Source organism: Tachysurus vachellii, chromosome 2 (genome assembly GCF_030014155.1).
Source record: "Tachysurus vachellii isolate PV-2020 chromosome 2, HZAU_Pvac_v1, whole genome shotgun sequence".
Classification (NCBI taxonomy): Eukaryota; Metazoa; Chordata; class Actinopteri; order Siluriformes; family Bagridae; genus Tachysurus; species Tachysurus vachellii.
This window is the reverse complement of record NC_083461.1, coordinates 21,253,524-21,278,004: the sequence shown is the minus strand read 5'-3', so window position 1 is coordinate 21,278,004 and position 24,481 is coordinate 21,253,524. Positions and strand designations below refer to the sequence as shown.

The following is a 24,481-nucleotide window of genomic DNA, read 5'->3' as shown; positions in this document are numbered from 1 at the left end:
GACTACTGACCGGAAGGTTATGAGCTCGAATCCCAGGTCCACCAAGCTGCCACTGTTTGGCCCTTGAGCAAGGCCCTTAACCCTCAGTTGAATAAATTGAAATAAATTGTAAGTCGCTCTGGATATAAGGGCTCATAACCTTCAGGCTCAATGTCAGAAATGTAGAGAAGTAATGTTTGAAAAGTTTGTAGAATTGCCAGTCTGTCGCATGATTCATATATATTTATTATTAATTGTATTTAATTGTAATAAATAAAGTGTGTGTGTGCCCTGCGATGGGTTGGCACTCCGTTCAGGGTGTATCCTGCCTTGATGCCCGATGACGCCTGAGATGACAGGCTCCCCGTGACCCGAGGTAGTTCGGATAAGCGGTGAGTGAAAATGAGAGTGAGAGTGTAATAAATAATGACCCTATGACCAGCAACAAAATGACTTTCAGAACTGGTATTTTGAAATCGGCAGCGACACCGGAAGTAAATAAACGACTAGCCACTGTGGCTGGATGAGTGAGACAGTTATCAGCGATAAAAACAGAAACAGTCAGTCATTAGTTTTGGGTTTTTTTTTAATTCTGTATATTTTCTGGGATAAATCAGACTTGTATTTTTGTATTTGTTATGTGATTTAATTAAACCCGCAGCGTTAAAAGGCTCTTTACAAACCACTACTTATTATTTTTTCCTTGCTTCCGTGTTCATTTACTTTATTATTGTAACGCTTTATTAAAAAAAACGGTTGCTATGTCAACAGCGGCGCTGGATAAAAACCTGTCTCGGTAATTAATGTATTATTTCATTTCCTGTGCTCAGTATAATGTCGCCTATGACGTCACCGGGTCTATGACGTCATAGGGTGACGTCATAGATGCATTAGCTGCTAATGATTAGCATGTCAGAATGTGTTGGGAAGAAGAATCAGTTTCTGAAGACACTTTACAAGTTGTAATATTTCTGATAGAATGAAAGTCTGTCACAAACGAACACGTCAAACCGTCAACCTGTTTACGCGATCGTTTCGGTGAAGAAGGTACAAATAAATGAACAACTGGTAGTGACAAGTCAGACAACAGACAAGAGGGAACCCTTTGTTGTAAAGGTACTGTAAATATCACCGAAGAAGTAAGTTCAAAGCGAAGAATATGGAAGAACGATGGTGATCGGTGATTAACTGTTAAGTAAACTGTTAAATACCATAAACCGAAAACACCGGGTGTCACACAGGAATACACTTGAGATCACAGGACACCATGCACACACATTCACACGCTCCTTCTTCACAACTGGGGCAATTTAGTCTCCCCAATCCACCTACACTCATGCTTCTGGCCGGGTGAAAGCATACCAGATGAAACCCAACGTGGACCAGCGTCTCCACCATTTTTACTTTCTCAACACAGATATGTAGCACAGTAACAAACTGTAGGTAATATTAAGGTTTTACTTAAGAACAAAAAATGGCAAGAAATCATTTGAGAGCCAAAGAGTCATCTGTGTTCAGTGAGCTGAGCCGAGTGCACTGATGTAACTAAAATGAGAAATTATAAAAATCAAATTTACAGAAAACTTTTTCATTTCTCGATTTCATTAAAAGGAGCAGTAACGTGTCCAAACTGGAGCGACTGAACAGCCGCGTGGTGAAGCTGCTGACAGCTGCGGTGCAGGAGGTGCTGGAGGCTGTGAAAGAGACTGTATCCGAGTATCAGGAGAAAACGGCTCGGACACAGAGGGAGAATGAGAAACTACGTCTGAAATTACAGGATACCCTGAAGAAACTGGAGAAAGAGAGAGAAGGTGAGTGTTGTGCTTTCAGGAGAGAACGCTAGACACCTTTCTTTTTCATTTTTTTTCGTGACACAGCTGATTGAGAGAAAATGTCCCTTTGTTATTTTCTTTCCCCTTTACAGTATCGAGACTTGCGTCCATTTCATTGTCCATCAACCACCCTTCCAGTGAAGCTCAGCAGATACCTGAAGCTCACCATGTTTCTTGTTTTAAAGAGGATTCCAATGTAAAAGCAGATGTAGAACCAGAAGCGGTGTGTGATCTGCAAGTTGCATTTACGCTACCTGATACAAGTACACCAAGAACTGAGCAAGTCAACACCTCAGATTTAGACCGGACCATTAATGGAACGGAATATAGCACTTGCGTTTCTGGTGCCTCATCATACGTAGACATTAAAACTGAACCTGTTGTGTCTGAATGTTCACAACAACAACACCAACAGATCCCTCAAGTTGAGGTCAGCATGCTTGGGGATCTGAGAGACCAAACAACCAGGCAGGACAACATCAGCTCCAGTCTGTACATCCAGTCAAACCTCAGCACTCTTGGAAGGTGCTTAGGGAACAGTTGGAGTACAATATCTTCTATTCAAGGACTAGAAAGACAGCATCACAGTCCACGAGATGAGGAGCACCACATGTGTCAGGTTTGTGGAAAGACCTTCAGCCGTGTTGGTAACCTTCGGATCCATCAGAGGTGTCACACTGGGGAGAAACCCTACTGCTGCATGGTATGTGGCCGCTGCTTTAGCCAAGCAGGAGATCTGAAGAAGCACAAAAGGGTCCACACCGGAGAGAAGCCCTACTGCTGCGTCCAGTGCGGCAAGAGCTTCAGCAGGGGAGAGAACCTCAAACGGCACCAGAAGATCCACATAGGAGACAGATTACGCCGCCAGAATTTGTGGAAAGATAATCACGGACTGGCCGTTTGACATGGATGGTGCACTACAAGCCCTGGTCAAAAAGTCATGAAGCAAGCTATGTTTTTTGGAAATAATTTCAATGATTGATTACTTGTTATGGTATAAGTGGATTCAAAAACATCCTGTTATAGAAAATCAACTCACTAATTTCATCACACCACCCCAGTGTTGATCATTTTTCTCCTGAGATGCAATTTTGTGGGAAAAATTGGACCTCATTTCCATCTGGGGACGGAGCCTATTATTTTCCAGACAGGAAAAATACTAGTAGTGACTTTACTGTATGACAATATCCCATTTTTACTAAGACGTCTTTTGAAAGTATGATTATTAGTAATGGCAATGTTAAACGCTTAAATCTGCACATTTATCATGTTATACAGCCACAGGTGGACAACATGGACGTATACATTCTCACTAATGTTAAGCAGAAATGCTTGTGTGATTTATTTTTGTTTTTGCTGGGGACTGGAGAATAAACGATTATATGAAGACAGCTTATGTACAGTTAGTCACGATTATGGATTTTTTCTGAGGTATAAGGACTTTGATAGGTTTTTAAACTCTTGTAGTTAGTATCGTAGGTGTCAGTTTAAAAGCTGATATTGAAAAGAGAAGTTGCACAAACTGATGATGTGATGATCTTCCTGTTCCTGTCTGAAAAAAAGGTAAGTTTCCTAACTGATTTAATAAGACTTAAAACGGTGTCAGTTTCTCAATCCTGTAACACACACCAATCTGAGCTGTATAAAGTCTATAGTTTACAGCATTTAGCAGACACCCTTATACACCCTGACATACACTTTATACAACTGAGGGTTAAGGGGCCTTGCTCAAGGTCCCAGCAGTGGCATCTATGATGACTCTCATCTCTCTCTCATGCTGACGAGAGATTAGATAAAAACAGTAGACAGAGGCGTTATCAATATACAGCAAACATTAAAAGTCTAAACACCCTCAACAAATGTCAGCTTGTTGAATTTATCCTATACCTAAGGTCAGCTGTAACACGTGACTCCAAGGATGTTTACATTTACATTCACATTTTAATTACATTATTCATTATCTATCAACGAATACATTAAGGTTCACTAGGTTACAGATTTAGGACAGCAAACATATGTCAAATCGGAACACAGGGATATCTGAAATATCGCGATATTTGACGATTATCGAGACGATACATTGATACGATGGAAGCCTGAGTGCGCGCGCGCGCCGTGGTAAATACTTCTAGTCGGCCAAAACAACTAGTCGGCGCACGGTTACAGATTGCGGAAGTAGAAGTGTATCGTCGTTGAAGTCCGAACAACTCGGTAAGTTAAACTTAATTTAGACTCCACACACTGCCGGGAGTTATTTTTAAACTGTCCCGGCGGTTAATGGCAACAAAAAGAAACAAATCGTCCAAACGGATGTGTGTAAAAAGCCACGAGCGCTTGTAGTGATCACTAATCACGGCGGTGTTTAGTTGTTGTTGTTGTTGTTGTTGTTGTTGTGTTTGAGGCGTGTGTTTGTTATGAAACCACTCATGTAAAAAGGCTTTGGTGTGTTGTTGTTCTCTCGAGCTTTAGCAGACGTAAACAAGCCCAAATGTTTTGGTGTGACCTTGATGTGACCCCGTGATGAAGATCCATGGCAAAATTCTGCACCATTACCTGTCCAGCGGTGCACCTGATAAAGAGGGATATCTCTACAAAAAAGTATGAAATTTAACAAAATAATAAAAAAATAAAAAAAACACAACACATCTCTGTCACATCAGATTGTAGATTTCTAACCATCACGACACATCTGATCATTACTCACTTTTTCTTCTGAAACTATTCTCTGTTTTGTCTCAGAACATTCTGTTGGTTAATCATATTTTGTGGTTGTTTTATTTATATATGTATATATATAAAGATAAGATATACCTGTATTCATCCCACAATGGGGAAATTTCTCTGTTACAGCAGCAAAGAGAAAGAAATACAAATATATAAAAGAATAAAGACATAATATAATATACAGTATACACAACACATGTATGAATACAGAGAAGAAAAAAGAGACCATGAGTAAGTAGTTATGCTAACAGACATATTGCACACAGGTAATATTGCACGTTTTTAAAAATTTATGTTATTGCACCTGTTGTTTAAAATACATTATTATTGTTATTATTGCATTTAAACAGTAATCCAGTGTGTAATTATGGTGACTGGTTCACTGGGAGCAGCTTTGATTGTAATGTCTAATAGCAGCAGGGAGCTAAGACAGTCTGTACATGTAATACTGCACTTGCAAGTGAAGATTCATTTTTGTGGTCATGTATTGTTACGTGTAATACCGCGTTTGTTGTTTGTAATAAAAAAATTTAATAAATGTGTAAATCTTTTGCTGCAGGGAGAATTGAACACGTCTTACCAGAAACGTTGGTTCTCCCTCAAGGGGAACCTGCTGTTTTATCGAGAGCGGCAAAGTGAGCGCGATCTTCTGGGTGTGATTGTGCTGGAGCGCTGCATCGTGCAGCTCTGTGACTCTGAAGAGCTCTTCGCCTTCTCTGTGTCATTTTACGGCGACACTGAGGACACAGACGGACTGCGCACCTACAAGTTCTCGGCCGAGGACCAGGCGAGTCAAGAGAGTTGGGTCAAAGCGCTCCACTCGGCCCACCACAGCTACCTCGACCTGCTAGTGCAAGATCTGCACCAGCAGTACATCGGTGAGGCATGACGTCATTTACACTTGAATTGATTAGCACATTCTAAAGATCCGTGGCTTGTTCAGACAACACACCAACCCTTAAACCCGGTCAAAAGCAACTTATTCAACTGCACATTTAAAAGCATAATTTATCTACTAAAGCACACTGATGTATATGTTACCAACTGTATAGTATGATTACTAATCATTTCATTTTGAATTTCATTTGCACTCTAGTAACAGGACAAAGAAGCAAACCACTAAATTGAAGAAAAATTGAATTAGTATTTGAAAAAAGTATTTGATATGGAATACATTTAGAATTTGTTATATCAATCCACAGCATATTTTTCTATGGCACATATTTGGTATAGAATATATTTTAAGGGTGTATTTATGGGTGTATTTAAAAATGTATCTATAAATTGCAAACAAGGTTTCTTTAGACAAGCAAAGAGAGATCATGAAACTGTGCATAGTTCCATTAATGTCAAAAAGAAATCTAACATAGTGTCCAAATATAGAATGTTTTAGCAGTGTCGCCTGTGCATTTCTGTATGTAGCTTTTGCGTGTGTTAAAGTTAGTGCTAATGTAGAGCTGACCACAGTGTAAAATGTAACATGCTCATTCTGTAGCAATTGTGGCTGTTAGAGAGTGAGGGTGTGAAGGAGTAGGCATGTGGCATCTCTCCACTTTTTGTCTTTTTTTTTGTTTTCTGCCATTAACCCACTTATTGTTGTTGGTGTGTGAATAGCTGTTAATAAATGCCTCCCACTTGACCATCATCACTTTCTGACTCATGTTTGTAAAGTAAAAGGACATTTTTGTTTCTGTCAAACAGACTTTGGAATGTAATTTTTTTTAACCACCTTTCTTTTACTTTTCCCTCTCCTAGAAGCAGCAAGAAACGCCGGAATTGAGCCTGTGGACAGCAAGTCTGCAAAGGAAATGATGAGCAATTTTCAGAAGACTCACAAGCTCTCAGCCTCAAACTCTGTCTTTTACACACCAAACGAAAACCAGATGCTACAAGCCTTGTCTAGTGGATGCAAGCAAGTCGCCAAACGCTCGCCTAAACTTTGGCCCAAGCGGCACACTCTCGGTCCTGCACCAAGCGCTATGGAGAAGGTGGAGCCCATGCAGGACTTCTGCCAACTGCACGAGTACTTCGGAAAGGAGGTCAGGCAACTGATAGCAGAGTGGCAGAAGAAGAGACTGGAAAAGATGATGCGGGCTGAAGGAAATCTGATTGACTTGGGGTAAAAAAAAAAAAATGCTGAAACTTGTTACACTTATCTGATCTTTTAAGTTCAAAATAATGTAATTATTTTAACACATGGTACTGATTATCACCCAACTCTATTGTTACAGTAATGCCTAGCTGATTTTTCTTTGTTAAAAATTTTTTCAAAATTGTTAAATCATTCATTTTTTTTAATAAAATATTTTATCTCTTTGTTTTATCTGTTTTTTTTTATATTTAAATGTAATAATATATATGTTCCGTTTACAATATTCTGTTCCGTTCCACCCCTTAAAAAACAAAAAAGAAGTATTTAATTACAATGATTTAATTGCTGAACAATAATGTTTTTTATTCATTAATCATTGCTTTTTTCTGTTTAGTCATAGACACTGTTCTGAATTTATTTTAATATTATTTTAATAAATATTATAAAAAAATCATTTTATATACAAATATTTTGTAATTTTATGTATGTTTTTTAAGCAATCTTTAAAAAGTATTTCCAGAGTTGACACTGTTCCATAGATGAAATGTTAACTGCCATTTTCTTGAATCAATAATTATTGGCACCCTTTGTGAAAACGATCAAAAATGCATGAAGTGAGTGATGGTTTGAGCAAATGTATCAGAAACTTTTTTTTCATTAAATGTAAATATATGTTAAAAAGTGTTGCTTTAATTGTAAAACACTACTTCTAAAAGTATTGGTACCCTCATAAATAATAAAGCCTGTTGCATTTCAGGTAACATCTTTCAGGGTTGGAGAAAGGACCTCTTTGCCCACTTCTCAATATACATTTTAAAGGTCCTTTATATTCTCTGGTTTGTGCATGGTACATTCCTTCCTTCTCGTTTCAGTACAGCTCAAATGTACTGGCTGTGATGGTTATTATAAAAATATAGATGGTGTACTATTTATTCCACAGTGTAACAGGAAATTATCCATGATAGAACACCTAGAGGATGTTTTTTAATCTGTGTCAATAATTATGATAAATCCTTAATCTTTACATTTTCATTTTGAGTTTAAAAGGTTATTTGTTTCTTAATGTAATTGTAAAAAAAAATGATTCTTAAAGGTGCCAATACTTCTGGAGCTGACTGTAAACAGGTGCAGTTTTATTACAACTCAACAGAAAAGTTCACGTGATGCTAAAGAGGGGCACAGATGGCAGGGTCAGAAAGGTCAGCATGCTTTTTAGGGAGAGAAAATGAACGAGTCCATGTTGGTGTCCAGGAGCATCAAACTGACTGCAAAAATGCTTACAACCCACACTAATTTTCCAAAAGAAAATAAAAGATACCCTGAATGTGTCATCTTAAACCATGATTTAAATCAAACAATGAACTGTATATCTCCATACTGTACTCAACACACTGTATATCACAATTAAAAGCATCTGGAGCAACACATGGCACACAAATAATAAACTGCAACCCTACTACCTGTATCTGTAGCTGTATTTGGAATTAAAACTTAAGTAGGTGTGTCCTAAATAGAAAGGATGTGTTTTCCATTCTAAATTCTGTATTCATGTTCTGTTATCAGTGGCCTTTTCCAACAGTATTAACACCCTTAACACCCCTTTTCCAACAATATTAACACCCTTAAATTAGATTGTATTAATTTCCACCCAATAGCTACCCAGTGGGCAAAAGTTGTAAACAACTGACCATCACACCTGTTTATGTTTCTTTCTCAAACTGTTGCCACAAAGTTAGAAGCACATGGTTGTATGTATGCTGTAGCCTTACAATTTCAGTTCCCTGGTCCAAAGAGGCCACTACTTGTTCCAGTATGACGTGATCCATGAAGACATGGTATGTTAAGATTGACTGGCAGAACAGAGCTTTGACCCCCACTTAATACATTAGGGATGAACTGGTTGACCAACTTTAACCCAGAGCTCCTTAACGAACATCACTTTTGTTGGTGAATTGACAAGTCCCACCAGCCATGCTCTAAAATCTAGACCACAGCCTTCCAGAAAAGGGGAAGCATAACAGCAAAGAACACTAAACCCTTTGAAAATGTAAAACCAGGCAACTGCATCCTTTCAAACTACTGCTCATAATACATTATACATTAACTGAACACTGCCTACTGTATGCCTGCCCATGCTTAGTTACTGCTGTATTGATTTACAGAGAGAGTAACACTGATCTGGACCAGTCAGAGTGAAGAGCCACTTTTGCTCTCTGGACTTCCTAATGACAAGGAAAACACTTAGTGCTGTCGCACCACTCGGGTACCTTGAGGTTGTCTTTTACACATCATGCTCAAGCATGGCATGTAGCTGTAGTGGACAAGCTGTACTACCAAGTCAAGACCTTGAATCAGTAATTTGATGGGATTTGCAACATTGTGTGCAGTTTGGCCCCTCTGTTGCTGTTTTATTTCTGGGTTATTTTAGTATAAAAAAAGCATATAAATATATATCAAGTTGAGTCACAGATGACATTAAGCTGTGTATCAGGTGACCCTGTAAGATTTTCTACAATTGATGGCTGGATAAAATGTGGACCTGTTTACATATCGAACATGAACCGGGGTCCTCCTTTAGTAAACACTTTTAAAGTGTCATTGCTGTGTTTATATGTGCTCCTATTTATAGTTGGTCCATTCATAAAAAAGTGTTGATGTGTGAGGATTTCCAAGTGGTAGGTAATGCAAGTTGATAATTGCTCTACATGCATACAGTATGACTCCTACTTACTCGGATAAGTGAAGGTCAGCACTGAAATTCCACTTTGCTGAAATTTGGTTACTTTTTTCGAAGGCTTTTTTCTTTTTACAAGAATCTATAAATTCTTCCTGTGTTCGCTGATGGCAGGTGTGTATACACAGGTAGGGGATAAACCAAGATAAGTAATAGAATAGAAATAATAGTCTCTACCTTAAACCTTTTTTGCAACAGAGCTTTCAAGCTTTACTTTATGTTTTGTATTGTGTCTGTATGGAATAAGCTTTCCACAATAAAAACAGTCACTACATAATGAATTGAGTGTAATCTGATTGCAAAAACACACACCTCTCCTTATAAGTCCACAAGCTGTACCAAACAGTGGACAGAACTTGCAGTGTTGAATTCAAGACGTCTCAGGTCTATTTTAGCCGAGAAGTGAAAGGTGACACTTGAAGCCATACTTCTTCTATTACTTTCCCTTGCTGTCTCTTTCGCTGCCAAACCTGATCGTGAGGCTATAGTTAGCAACCTGTATTAGTATATAAGGCTCCATAGTGTCAAAATGTACATGTCAGACATAGGCTCTTGGCTCTTCTGCTGACCAACCCCAAAACCTCCACATAACCTCAAGAGATGGTGAGTGTTCCTACTGCATCTTCAGGTTTTACAAGATGAAAGACCTAAAAGTGACTCAATGTTAGAGAAGAAAAAGAGAAATAATTCATACAATCCACTTTCTGACAGCTTTACAAGTTAAGGCTTCTTGGAAGTAGACCGATATGCTTTCAGAAGCCAAACTGTCAAAGATATTCACTGCCATTTTAGACACTAGTAAAACGTACCTGGAAGTATTTTTAAAGAAAAAATGGTCAGTTTTCATGAATTTTAATGTTTAATAATCTCTAGGCACCCAAAAAGGCCAAGAGGAGGCAGCAGGGAGAGGGTGGCAGCTCCAATGTGTTCTCCATGTTTGAGCAGAGCCAGATCCAGGAGTACAAGGAGGTAAGAATTACAGCTCAATCAACTTCCACACCATTCTCACAGATTCATCCACATGTATTTGTAGTTATTCTGGAATGATTAACTAAACACAAATTAAGATATATTTAGAGCTCTCAACTAGCCCATACCCTACACTTAAATGTATGTTCCAAAGAAAAGAACAGAAATTATTCCAAATTCCAATAAAATGCAAATGTAACACTGCAGCTGCTTCACCAGAACAGTGGGAGACAATGGGAGAGTTCAGATGAGAAACATGAGGGAAAGTATTGTTCTTGTGGACTTTTAACCAATGTTCCAACACTGGTACAATACAGTAAAAAGTTGTTTTGTTAATTACTTTACGCTTTCCTGATGAAATATTCAGAGCCTTTAGAGCTTTCAAACCTCAGGAAAAATGAATAATAATGATTTAGAGATTAATTTCTATTAAAAGTAAAAAATTGACAGAAGAATTTATAACCGCATTCCATATCCTGAAATGCCAGAGGTAAAAATAAAACCACCTTGAAGTAGTTTACACCAAACTTATTCCTTCTGCACTATTCTGTTTATGCATGGAATGTGATAAATACTGAAACAGCTGATGCTAGCCATCATGACCCACTGGAATGTGTTGCTCAACAGATGCTATATAGCACTAGCAATATATATCCAAGGACTTTCATTATTGTGGAGGATACTTTTTACTGAAACCAATCAACATACTTAGCAAACAGAGTTTTCAGGATTATGTGTAACTTCTGCAAGAACCCATTTATTTATTGTGGAATTTGTTTATGTGACTTTAATTTTAGTGAATGTTTGTTAGCTGAAATTGGAAAGGGAGCATGCGAATGAGGAAGGCATTGATTAGTTTTTGGGAGGCATGGTTGTGGTTGTAGGGGTGGTGGAGAAAGTGTAATCAATCCCTTAACTGTCGCCAAACTCATGCCATGAATTCCAAGACCATTTTATCACCTTGAAAAGGCAATCAGCTAGCAGCTGCTGTTTAAAAGTTGCCTTCTCAGATTTCACAAGGTCTTTGGCATCAAAAGAGGAAGCACAGTTCTTATTTATTTGGACAGTTTAACGTAACATCGAGGAGTTTTCCAAATGGCTGTTGTCCTCAGAGCAAGCTAATGTTTCCAGATTTCACACTGATAAACAAACATTAGATAAGGTCCATAAAAAATCCAATTAGCTTGATGGACATCCTTTTTTTTTCTCCCAGTCTGCTGTTAAACTGAGCTATTTGGTGTTTTTTAGGGGGTCATAGCTAGTATTGCTAAGAAGTTTTAAAATCCTGAATTATTATACTGTATATACTAAATAAAGAGCTTTAAATGGTGCCAAAGCTTCTGATGAACTTTCTTCCAGAGGGTTCACAGAAATAGCTAAGGTTATATCCATGCTGTAATAAAGTCTTATCAAGGAAAGACTCTTTCTGACAAATAGGGATCGAGCACAAACACTAACATACAAACTAACAAATTCACTCATTGCTAACTTTTCTAAAAATTCATCGCTGGAATGAATTCCATTCACAGGCCTTCACTATCATCGACCAGAACAGGGATGGCATCATCAGCAAAGACGATCTGAGGGATGTGCTGGCCTCCATGGGTCAGCTGAATGTGAAGAATGAGGAACTGGAGGCCATGATCAAGGAGGCCAGCGGTCCAATCAACTTCACTGTCTTCCTCACCATGTTTGGTGAAAAGCTAAAGGGTAGGTTGCTAATTAGCAAAGTTGTGTCATTTGAAAGACAGTCTTGTAACAATACAAGAATGGGGTAACTTTTAAAAGTTCCATGTAAAAACATACCACACATATTCCCATTTCAGACAGGAACCCTTGAAGAACCACTTTTTTCTAGGGCTTTGTGCCACACAAAACTCTTACTAACTTGAAAACATGAAATGATTATGAAATTTATCATTTAACACTTGACACTGAACAACATTGTATACAATGTTGTAAAGAAACAACATTATTTACCTTTTTGTTTGTAGTTTTTCAGCCGCAAACCTCACTGATTACAACAAATCCATAATCTCATAACCTTTAAGGTGCTGATCCAGAGGACGTCATTGTTAGCGCTTTCAAGGTCCTGGACCCCGAGGGTACTGGCTCAATCAAAAAGGAGTTGTACGTATTGCATGTCCCATTTAGCTTAGTATATTTTTAGATTTTTTTTGACAGAGAAATTTTGGATGAATGCCTAAACACTTATGAACTTTTCCAGCCTTGAGGAGCTTCTGACCACTCAGTGCGACAGGTTCAGCGCAGAGGAGGTGTGTGTTCTGTAAATAACATTATCATTTATGTTCGTAGTTACTGAAAATTACTAAGTCACTTTGATGCTTTTTGCTTTAGATGAAAAACCTGTGGGCTGCCTTCCCTCCAGATGTGGCTGGCAATGTTGACTACAAGAACATCTGCTACGTCATCACACACGGAGAGGAGAAGGAGGAGGAGTAACCTCCTTTTCATCTACTATTTATCTACCTCTTACCTCAATCCTCTCATATCCCCTTACATGTGGTGCATTCATTGGTTCCTTCTTCTCTGGCATGCTCAGGTTCCCTCCTTCAATGGAGGCTCCTCTCACAAACACGGCTGATAATAAAAGACTTTAACTCCATTGCTGAGATCCTGAACTGGAAGTCAGGATGGCTTTTGGAGGTGGTGGGATCATTTTAAATAAACAATAATGCCGCGTCGTGAAAAAAAAACCATGCCATCTCCCAATGTTCTTCCGGATTTTCTTTGGTGCATGATTGTTTATTATCACAACCTACAATAAAGAGCAGAGGAACAAGCATTTCTTGGGTACTTCCATCAACACTGCTGTTGTAAATATGCTGAAGTATTTTTTTGTTTTGAATTTGAAAAAATACAGTAAAATACAAATTGATCCACCTCCATTCATGTCCTTTCTTTATTTCTCTGAAAATGAAAGACAAAATGGAGAAAAGTATAAGAAAATAAGTGAGATAAGGCTACTTATGTACTGAAGTGAAAAGTATTTTTCTAGCTACCCCACCACTAGCTAGTTAACCAACTCAGTTAAAGCTTTCAAAACAAAGAAACTACAAAAAAAACAAAAAAAAAAAACATTTACTACCTGTATATAGGTTTAAATATAAGTAGGTAGTTTGAACATACTGTTTAGCTTTGCATTTATGTTTATAATATTACATTAAGTTGTTATACTGTTAAATTGTTACCCAACTAGCATTGATTATATAAAAATACTTCCAAAAAATAGGTTTACCTGAGAGGCACCTTATTTCATAGCTTTGAAATGCCACTCAATGTAAATAAAATCTTGATTTTACTGAATAATGTAAGAAGTGTGTAGTTCTGATGTTTTCAATAATTTAAGCTGAATTTAAATGTAAAGCTAAGAAATGTTATAGACCACAGATTAACATGGCCATGTTACAAATCCTTTACAAAAAGCTGTTTACCTGAGAGGAACAACATTTGTCATTTTCTCTCAGTATACAAAATCCTTAAATTGTTGAAAATATAGAAGCTGTACTTCTTTCTTTATGCATTTAAATGGCAACTCTCGTTTTGTGTTTGTGAAGAATTTGAAGTGGTTTGGATGAAGAAAATAAGGGAAACATGGCAGATCCATTCAACTTGGAAACTGAAATATGCTGCTGCATGACGACGCAGGACACGTGTACTGTAGACATTGATTATTAGTGCAGGTGTCTTGTAAAAAATTTTTCTGAAAGGAAAAAAATATTGTTTTAATATTTATAGAAGTAGTTTTCACTTTACAACAGTCTGGAGTTTACACTATTGTTGCAGTTTTTTCCTCTCCCTCATCTTATTAAAGTCAGGATATAGAGAAAAGAATGAGGCTAGAAATCAACCTTACGGTTTAAACATCACGGTTTCAATTCAGCCGTGAAGATACATTTGCCTAAACATTGCACGAGCTGAGGTTTTGTTTAATACCGAACAAGCGTATGAAGTTTAGGGAATAACAGATTAGGGAAATTAGGGGACAGGGAAATATTTGTTTGTTTTCGGGTGAGTGTGATGGAAATGTACAGATGTAAAGTCACACACACACACACACACACACAGAGAGAGAGAGAGAGAGAGAGAGAGAGAGAGAGAGAGAGAGAGAGAGAGAGAGGCGGGGGAGATTTACTTCCGGGTTTCTGTCAGTGCTGTCTGTAGCAAGCTTTTCCGCATACTTCATACTTTCAGCAGTGTGCACGCGTAAATAAAACGCCCAGGTGTTTATAACAAAGCGAGCTGTCATGTCGCCGTAACGACTTCATCTCAGCTCCCATGACGTGACAGGGACCGATCGCTCTCTTGGTGCATGCAGTGTTTTTGTTCTTTTTTAATACATATACACGCCGTGTGGACACCATGATGGCTTGCTGCACGTCACTGAGTCTCGCGCTTATCACCGTGCTGCTCCTGTGCACACCTGGTCGCGTGCACGGCTCTCAGGGCGATAAAGAGCCTGTGTACCTGGACTGCGTGAAGCAGTGTGCGCGCACCAACTGCACCGGCGCCAAGCTGCGTGGCTTCCAGTCTGCACAGCCGCCTTACATGGCGCTCACTGGTAAGTTTCCGGCTGACTGCTAAGTTGAAATCAGTCTGCTACACTAAACCACACCGCACTGCACCGATGACAACCAAAAAGCATGTTAGGTTGGAAGTTACTGCTTTTTCTTCTCTCTTTCTCGCTGGTCGTCATACTGGATTTGTTTTTGTTTTCATACCCGAATTCTGCTAAAAGAAACCGAGGTCCCGTCTTCTGGTATTTGATTGGTCAATAAATAGCCTGTGGTCGTAACCAATCCCCTTCGCTAATTAAACAGCGAACAGAGCTGTTAGCCATTCCTATTCTTAAAGAAAGGACGGACTACTCAAGACTTATCAAAACTAACCCAGGGACGGTTTAATGAAATTTAGTGTCTGAAAAGTTCCTCCCAAAATTGCACTGCATCCATGAACAGTCCTATCACAGAATCAGGAGTCCATGTAACTTAACTGACTAATGTTTCACGTCATGTTAACATAAAGACTTTATCTATAATAAAACAACTAGCTACTGACTAAGGTCAACAATTTAGCTAGTCAGCAAAAAGTCCTGTACACAGAAATGTTAAGGCAGAAAGACAATGAAAATGGTACATTTTTTTTGTCAAGAATATGAAAATTTACCTTAAATTGTGTTATTTTAACTTAATATTGTACTATTTAAATTATACTTATCCTCCACTGTATCCTCACCAAACCTCCATGGGTTTCTGTGGAGAAATTGAGTCTCTTCTGTGTAGGTATTTTGTTTTGGTGGTAAAAATATCAGTTACTCTGTCAGTCATAAACCCAGGAAGTTATGTGGTTTTATCTGCTATAACATGTTCAGCCAGGAAAACATAGCTAGCTAGCAGTTTTTTTTTCCTTTCAAATGGTGCTGACCTGGTGGATTTCATTTCGTTCACACTGCTCTGAGAATTCAGTTCCTTTTGCATCAATAAATATGTCTTGAGTTATAAGAAAAAGAAAAAAAAATCAAAAAGTGCTCGCAAAATTGATAATTGTAAAGAAATTCGTGACACCTCCTTGTTCTTGGCACGTTATTACAAAACACATTAATCTTTTTTTTTTAAATCAATTAACTTTTTTAAGGTAGATATGAAATGTTTCCTGGAAAACACACACAGCTCACTAAGAACATACATCAGTCAATTTTAGCTAAAGTTGTTTTTTAAAGCTGTTTAATTTTCCCACACCACCACCCATATGGTTTAAGCATTGTCAGTTGTTATAGGTTTGTAAAGCTTCCTGTTCTCTAGAAGCACACTTCACAGAATAAAGAACTGTTTTAAACAACTATGAAAAGTGAGGATTTGTTAAGAACAAAGTGATCACACAGCTTTTATTTAGTATAAGTAAGCTGAGGGGAGGAACAATAGCACAAAGTGATGTAATGTTGAATTTCTGGATTTTCCTGAGGGACAATAAAGGTGCTTGGAATTACATAAAAGAGCTTAAAAGAGCTAGAACATGAAGTTTCAAAGATGGTTTCAAAGATGGTTTCATTATATATATATATATATATATATATATATATATATATATATATATAACTGTCATGCTGTACTGCAATGGTGGGATTTTTTTTTATGTTGGGAGATCAACCAATTCCATAGATTATAAACAACAGAAGCACTGTACCATTCAGTGCACTCCTGGGTCAATGAGTGTGGCCATTATTTGTCCTGGACCTGCTGTATACCTGTAGTGCTGAGTAGCCAAAACTAACAGTTGTTGCTTTAGTTGGTAAAAGCCAATGCAGGGATGCAGCTTTACATAATTTCAGCTCTGCTCAGGTAATATTAATGTAATAGCCAATATTATGATATACATTTATCAGTAGGCATATGACATTTTCTTTAGACACAATGAATGTGCACACAACAGCATAGCAAGGGACAAATAATGTTAAGCAAATAATGTTGGCTTTTAAATTGATTTCATGAACACTGTGCACTATGGAATATGTCTACTTGGGGAAAAAAACAAAAGACTCAATATAGAGAAACAAAGCCAAGCGGAAAATCACAATGCTTACATACAGAAGGTGTAAATGAGAAAGTTGTTTGAATAAATTACTAATGTAAATAACATGATCAGAGAAGTGTACAGAAGTCACAAAATATGAGCGGCAGTCATGTCACAGCATGTAAATACTGAACACTCTGGTTTGTAATTTACATATTTACAGAATGTATATGTTGATGAAGGTCAACATGTTGGTGGCTCAGTAGAGAAAAGTGATGTTCTACAGGAAATAATGGTGACAGGAATTAATGCCCAAATGTGGAAGATGCTAAAAATACAAATGACACACTGAAATATGATTTATTATTCACTACACTCATTTTCTTCTTTCTTTTCTTTCACTTTTTTCTTTGTAAGTATTCTAAATAATATTAAAGTAACAATGGTTTGTGAATATTTCTACACTCTTGGTTGCTTTGTCTTGTCTGTATCAAACTTCAGGTTGGACGTGTCGGGATGATTGTCACTATCAGTGCATGTGGACTACAGTTGGACTTTACCAGGCTGAGGGCTATAGAGTGCCTCAATTCCATGGGAAGGTTGGTATCAAAACAGTGTTGGAAATCTTTTTACTGCCTTGTTATGCAAGAAACCACAAGACGTCAACTCCTCTGTCCTGCAGATGGCGGAAAACTTAGTTACACCTTTACCTCTGACTGTTACAAAGTGTTGACACTGGAGTCTGTACAAAATAAAATAAACAGAATGTCATAAAAAGCTTTACCATATAAACAAATGCACATTTTCTTTTTTTGTTCTTTGTACTTTAAATAGTATTAAAAGTAAACATAAAAGTAAAAAAAAACAAACAAAATAAAGCTCAAGAACCCGTTCTTATATATCGTCGCTGTCGGGCGGAAACCTCGTATGTCCAAATTTGGTCAATTTCATATTTTTTCACATATCGATGCTATTGGTCAGTCCCCACGTGGGTCTGTTATTTTTACAAGTTATTAACCAATCTAGTCTTGAAAATAGCTTGAGCGAAAATCTCATTTTTGCATAATCTCTAATTTGCATATTTATAGAATGTGGATGTTGTTGAAGTTAAACATGTTGGTGCTTCAGTTTATTATTTGAGAGAACAATGATGCTACAAAACAAGTTTTAGGTGACACTAATCAGCACAGGAATGCCCAAATATGGAATAATAAAGAAGCACAACTGAAATGTGACATCATTTAGTAGACTAGTTTTCATTTTTAAAGTTAGAGAAAATAGATAACTTAAATTTTAATTTAAAATATTTAATCAGACAAATGAGTGAATGTGGATGTGTGTGTCCAGTGGCCGTTTGTCCGTTTCCTGTGTTTCGAAGAGCCAGCATCAGCTCTGGCATCTCTCCTCAATGGTCTGGCATGTTTACTGATGCTACTGCGCTACCGCAACGCTGTCCCACGCCAGTGCCCCATGTACCACACCATCACCGCCTTCTCACTGGTGAGAAATCTTTCTCTGTGTTCATGTGTGAGATGTTAACAATACATATGGTTGCATTACATAGCATGTAACACATAGGAACACAAATAAGTAATACATTTTGTCTTCTTGCCATAATGTTCTGAATAGGATTTTATGGCTAATTGGATGTAGATTACTTTCATCACAATTAGTAGGCAACAGGAGCACATCGCTTTACATCTTAAAGTCTGAAAGTGCCCCACCCACTCGAGCGCCACTTCACTTCCTGTTGCTGTAATTGCCAGCACACTGGTTTAATGCTAGGAATATTCCTCTTTTTCCTGCAGGTGTCACTGAATGCCTGGTTCTGGTCTACAGTATTTCACACCAAAGACACGTATCTAACTGAGGTACGGCAAAGCACGCCAGATTGAAATTTTATGGTGATGCTGAGGTAAATTACATAGGTGTACAAAAAAAGTCCTACAAACAGGTAAATATTTTAGATTTCAGCTGCTTTCCCAGTTTGGGGGTATCCATAATCAAAAGGTCTCTGCCCACTAATACATAATATATCACCTATTTTGTTGCTGTGAAGCTTTAGAGTCAGTAAAACTAAAATTTATTCCTCTAATTGTTAATGATTTGTGCAGGAACTGAACAAAATCTCTTGTGGATGTTGTGTTAAATGAACTGACAAGAAAAAATGTTAAACTAGCAAACACTGGCTTCTTGTTAGCAAATTTGGCTACTGGTTTTCACTACACAATAAAACCATTTTCCATTCAATTTTACCTGCTGAGGTAGCTGAAGTAACCAGTAGCTAGCTAATGTTAGCTAGCAGTTGGATGGCTTAGTTGTGATAAATGGAATGAATGCAAAAAAAAAAATGAAAGTGAAGTGTTACTTCTGTAAATTTGGCCACTGGTTTATCAAATTTAATTTATTTAATGTAAGAGACAATATTTTTATGTGATGCAAAATAAAATCTATAACCGTTGTCTTTTTTTTTTTCTTCTGTCATTACAGAAGATGGACTATTTTTGTGCATCAGCGGTGATTCTCTACTCCATATACCTGTGCTGTGTCAGGTCAATATTTATGAAACAATATATTTATCTACTAAAACATCTTTACCTGTTCTTGTCTCTTAGCAGATGTTTTATACAGCATTAGGTGCTAGCATGCTAGGTCTGTCCAGTTGTTGTATTACAATTTTACTAGTTGAACTTTGGTGATTTAGACAGTTCTGTGTCTTCAGCTAAATTATGGCATGTGGTGTTTAGGACGCTGGGTTTGCGGCGGCCTGGCGTGTCCAGCATCGTTGGAGTTTTTCTTATCCTGGCCTTCACCTCCCATGTCTCCTATCTCACATTTGTTAGCTTTGACTATGGTTACAACATGGCTGCCAACGCAACCATAGGTCAGTAAATACCTTGTTTATCTGTTATTAGAAACCATGCAAATGTGTGGTGTTTATCCTCCTGTGACAAATTTGCATAGTGATTTGCATTTAATTACATTACACACAGAGCAACTTAGACTGGATCCATCCTACGCATGACAAAGCTTTTATAATAGCTGTGCTTCTATTTGAACATTTTCTTTCTGTGGGAGCAAATTAGCAAGCTAAACTGGAGAATAAAAGCTAACCTAGTGAGTAAAAGCTAACTTGTTGAATGAAAGCCAACCTAGCAGGTAGGTCCGTAAAAGTGTACAATGTTGCCATTGAATTGAATTTTTGGTATAATAACATGGTTTTCAGCAGGTTTATATAATGATTTTGTTGTCAAATCTTAAAATTCTGCTATTTTTAAGTCATAAAGAAAATAGCTTGTTTATTATTTTTCCTGTATTTTCTGTATTTTTTATGTCTGGGATTCAGGCATGGTAAACCTACTGTGGTGGCTCGGTTGGTGCTGGCAGAATCGGAGGACGTTGCTGTACTGGTGGAAGTGCGGCGTAGTGGTGGTGCTACTGCATGGCCTGGCGCTGTTCGAGCTACTCGACTTCCCGCCAGTTTTCTGGGTGCTAGATGCTCATGCGGCCTGGCACCTGGGCACTGTTCCTGTCCACTTCCTTTTCTACAGGTACACATGTCGACACAACTTCTTTCTCCTTTCTCACGGTCACTAAATTGAGGCTCATTTTATCTAAATTCAAATATACAATAATTTTGACACTTTCTGAAGTCACTATCTGACTGGTCAGGTAATGTTTCTATAGTAACAGCTAATTATATTCCAAAAAGAGATGAAACAGAATGAAACGTTAAATTTTTCCATTATTTCAGTTTCCTCATAGATGACAGCCTCCACCTCCTCAACACAGAGAAGGCCGGAGTCAAGCTGGAATAGGAGGAGCCTGTTTCAGAGCCCTACCCACTTCTCTCCCATCCCTCCAGTCAGGACCAGTCTGTGAATTTTGTGTTTACGAATTGAGTTTACACTTTTTTTTAAGCACTCCACTATGGACAGCTGTGAAGAGAGTTCCTTTTGGTTGCTTTGTTTATGCGTGCTTGATTTTTTCCTCACCATGTTTTTGCCTTTACTGAGCTTTGCCTTGAGTGGAAGAACTTGAGATTTGGCTGTGTCACCGAACTTTATGGACATGGTTTGTTTAAATGTGACCCATAATTATTCCTAGAGAAATCTTAAAAATGGTGTAAAGCAGAGAGGTCAGGAGTGTGCTGTGGCTGTCAACTGTCATTTTTTCCAGTAGCATAACTCGTGTTGACATTTACCATACCAAGAAAAAGTGAGAAGATGAAGGACATTCATGTTTGCTAATATTTTTAACATTACGATTAGCATTAAGCAATACTTGCACCTGCATGCCATCATCCAGCTGCAGAGGGATAGGATTATGAAATCCATGCCAGTGTTCACCTGCATCCCAAACCATATACTAGTTCACTATTAATTGTATGACAGATATACAACGCTTACCTGAACTATGGTGCAATTTGATGTATAATGTTTCCTATCTCATGGCCTGCCAACCTTTACATCTGGGTTGACTGACAATTGCCTAGATGGTTTTGAATTTTACTGTATTTGCTGATGTCATTTAGAAGTTTTGCATTATTCGTGAAAGAATTTTCAAAAATGTCTTGTGTGTTGATCATGCCACTCCAATGAGTGCCAGTAAGACATTAGTCCTCTTTGGGATTGGCAGGTCTGAGAGCGTATGGTTTTGATATTTATTTTGGGATGCTAGTATGACTTTGATAGCTAAAGATGCATTTATGATGAGAAACTAGTGCAGTGACATGGTGTAGCTTTTTCATATCCAGACAGATAAAAAAAAAATAAAAAATCACAGATAATTGCATTTTAATCAGAGAGGCCTTAGCATGGATGCTGCTAAGTTCTAAAATTTATCGTGAAGTTTAGTAGGCTTATTGGAAGCCTCGTGGTATAATATCTCAAGGGCCATTAGCAAAGGGAGTACTAATGAGTCTAAAAACCAGAATCAACATAGTTTTGTGGTATATTTTATAGGCAAGTTTCATCCGAGTTTGTTGCAATTTTTTTGTTTGATTTTCCTAGTGCAAGCTGAAGCAATTTTCAAAAGGAATGTGAATGCAAAATTGTTGAATTACATGAAGACACAAGAGAGAACCATTTTGCATATGAGTATTTGAACAAAGCATACGACTTTTGATTAAGGTTGTGTGAAGGCCCATGATTGTTTCGTACCCTTATTTACACGTTGCACAATTACGCACTGATCATTATGAGCGCAGTATCTAGGTGTATTGAAGGAAAAACGCCTATAACGTCATGACATAACTCACAAGTGATATGCTGAGGCAGCTGTAATGTTTGCTTTTGCCTGTTTTCCCATTTCACTGCTGCTGTGTTTGCCTCATTTATATGAATTGTTTGTTTTATTTCTTATGTTTTCATTTTTTGCTCTTCATTAAGTAATTTGAAGCATGTTTCTTCACCTGGAATGCCTTTAGAGGAAAAAAGCGGAAGAATTTTAATGTGTGTGTTTTCCACCTATGCCTTATTCCGTCTTGTCCAGTGCACAATTGTGTCTCCCGTCTTCACTGAAACTGTGGTTCCATTGAACGATGTGAGTGCTTATTTTCTCGCTGGAGAATTAACACCGATGTCAGCGTGTCTTTGTTTAAATTGCCACTTGTGCACTTTGTGTGTGCGTGTGTATGTGTGCGTGTGTGTAAAAGAGAGCAAGCATGTTCAGCTGGCGGGTAAATATAGCCTTAGATATTTTGGAGCTCGGAGTGTGTTCATAAGTCACCATGAGAACCCTGAAACACTGCGAAGATTGGAACAGGTTTTTATTCCGTAAAACATGATCTCCACACATAACGTTTTTCTGTTTCACTAAATGACGTGTTAAACCAAGACGGGTTAACCTGATGCAAGTGTATCTCACCCAAAAAATGATCTCCCCCAACTTTTCTAAAGCTTAAATCCACACGTAAATCTTTGTGCTTGCTTAACATGACACCGTTAGACTCTGTATTGTGATTTTTGTTTAATGAACAACCGGGTCAAATGACCGAATTAGTCCATGTTCTCTAGAGGTAGGGCCTTTAGGGCAACGTGCACTTACAAAATGGCTTCCTCCATAAATAACATTTCAATTTGAGCGTCATGGTGAAGAGTGAGATTGACATCCAGTAATTATGTTAGGGTGTGCATACCTTTTCAAGATTTGTCTGGAGAATATCTGAAGGTTTGCTAGATGAACAAATTGAGCCAGGCTTGATCCTGTGTTGCTATACATACCTCAAATATATCAGAGCTTGATTTATTCCGAATCTAGGTAATGCAGCTAGCCTCCTAGCTCCGTAGAAAAAAAATCATCAGATACATCGATTAATTAGAATACTTGATACTATGGCCCTACATCATGCACACACTGATATACTGTAGGATTGAATGTTGTCAGCATGACAATTTAGATGTAACTTTTTTCTCCTTGTTTGACAACCATCCCATAATACAATCCATGGCTTATAGATAAAATGAAGGTTAAAGTAATCAATGTTTTAATTAAAGACTCTTTTATCTTGCTTTTGGTAACACAATTAATTTTCCCTAACAGATTACAAATAATTAGATATTGCCCATTGTACATCTACAACCCTTTTTTTCTAGTAGCTTTTCCAGAACATTCTAGAGATTGTAGTCACATTTTCATTTAGCTGTAATGTTTTTGATCAATTCAGATGACTGAGCAGTGGAAGTTTTTCCTCAGTTAATTTAGGTATTTCTACATATCTAGACCAAATCCTGTCCACGGTGATCGTAAATTTAGCTACAGCTAACAATTCTGGATTATTACCACTGGCTTAGCTAGATGTTTATGATACATATTATTCTATTTTAGCTGTGATTGATGTGATTAGCTTAGATTTTTTAGACTATTTCAGGCTCAGTTGGATCGGTTTGTTAAATTTTGTTTTGCATTTAGATTGATTAGACAAATAGTAATATCTGTCTAGCTTCTCTGTTGATGTATGACATTTAGATACACAATGAGCTCATTTACTTGAGTTGCTTCTGTGTTGATGAAGATCTGGTGCATCAGTGAGGTTCGTTTGTGAATTTGGGTGAGTAGAAAAAAAGGGGTGTCATATTCAAATGCTTAATTACAATTCAAGTGTCCCAACAAGTCTTAAAAGGAAAGATTGAAGGCACAATGGTTGTTTTTGTTTGTTTTTGCCATGTGAATGTTCATCCTCTTTCTCTCACTTTTCTTTTTTTTTCTTTCATGTTGCTCCCTTTCTCTCTGGTTTGTGCAAAGAAGCTTTAAGAAAGAAATAAAGTGGTTCTGTATTAACATTTGGTGTTATTTTACTGCTTACTTCCACGGTAGGGCACAGTACAGAATGCAAAATTACCAAACATCAAGTGCACTAGATTTGGCTAGGAGCTTTTCGATTATACTTTTCATAGTGCTTATAATATGTACTCTCATGTTAAAAAAATGATAACACATAAAAAAAGATAACACATTTGATGCCACATCAGAAATAGTGCAAGACACATGAAGTATTTTATACCACATCCAATAGAGGGACCCATTCTAGGCAAAAAATGAGGCTGGAGTAGGAGGTTGGAGAGTCTCGTGAAAGGAGTGTATTCTTTACCAGAGTGCTGAGACACAATCAGGCTTGTG

At 37.7% G+C, this 24,481-nt stretch overlaps 4 protein-coding genes across 6 annotated transcripts; all 4 read left to right on the top strand.

Moving 5' to 3' along the window:
* Positions 1-485: 485 nt before the first annotated feature.
* On the top strand, positions 486-3,202 carry LOC132841331 (zinc finger protein with KRAB and SCAN domains 4-like). The gene is made up of 3 exons (XM_060863652.1): positions 486-775; positions 1,591-1,790; positions 1,904-3,202. The coding sequence occupies exons 1-3, from the start codon at positions 741-743 to the stop codon at positions 2,713-2,715; spliced, it is 1,047 nt and encodes a 348-aa protein (XP_060719635.1). The 5' UTR covers positions 486-740; the 3' UTR covers positions 2,716-3,202.
* Positions 3,203-3,887: 685 nt separating this feature from the next.
* On the top strand, positions 3,888-7,233 carry LOC132841345 (sesquipedalian-1-like). Of its 3 annotated transcripts, none has more exons than XM_060863675.1 (4): positions 3,888-4,022; positions 4,275-4,409; positions 5,095-5,413; positions 6,291-7,233. In XM_060863675.1, the coding sequence occupies exons 2-4, from the start codon at positions 4,332-4,334 to the stop codon at positions 6,656-6,658; spliced, it is 765 nt and encodes a 254-aa protein (XP_060719658.1). In that variant the 5' UTR covers positions 3,888-4,022; positions 4,275-4,331; the 3' UTR covers positions 6,659-7,233. The 3 variants fall into 3 exon arrangements, with proteins under 3 accessions (XP_060719658.1, XP_060719665.1, XP_060719674.1); XM_060863682.1 differs by having other exon boundaries at positions 3,906-4,022; positions 4,281-4,409; XM_060863691.1 differs by lacking the exon at positions 3,888-4,022 and having other exon boundaries at positions 4,070-4,409.
* A 2,071-nt stretch (positions 7,234-9,304) lies between these two features.
* Positions 9,305-13,032, top strand: mylpfb (myosin light chain, phosphorylatable, fast skeletal muscle b). Its single transcript, XM_060891093.1, has 6 exons — positions 9,305-9,964; positions 10,235-10,330; positions 11,860-12,040; positions 12,382-12,460; positions 12,558-12,606; positions 12,689-13,032. Exons 1-6 carry the CDS (start codon positions 9,962-9,964, stop codon positions 12,791-12,793), a joined length of 513 nt encoding a protein of 170 aa, XP_060747076.1. The 5' UTR covers positions 9,305-9,961; the 3' UTR covers positions 12,794-13,032.
* Positions 13,033-14,504: 1,472 nt separating this feature from the next.
* On the top strand, positions 14,505-24,142 carry pgap3 (post-GPI attachment to proteins phospholipase 3). Its single transcript, XM_060863641.1, has 8 exons — positions 14,505-14,912; positions 17,363-17,460; positions 18,209-18,361; positions 18,670-18,732; positions 19,352-19,413; positions 19,609-19,745; positions 20,208-20,412; positions 20,616-24,142. Exons 1-8 carry the CDS (start codon positions 14,714-14,716, stop codon positions 20,677-20,679), a joined length of 981 nt encoding a protein of 326 aa, XP_060719624.1. The 5' UTR covers positions 14,505-14,713; the 3' UTR covers positions 20,680-24,142.
* Positions 24,143-24,481: the final 339 nt, after the last annotated feature.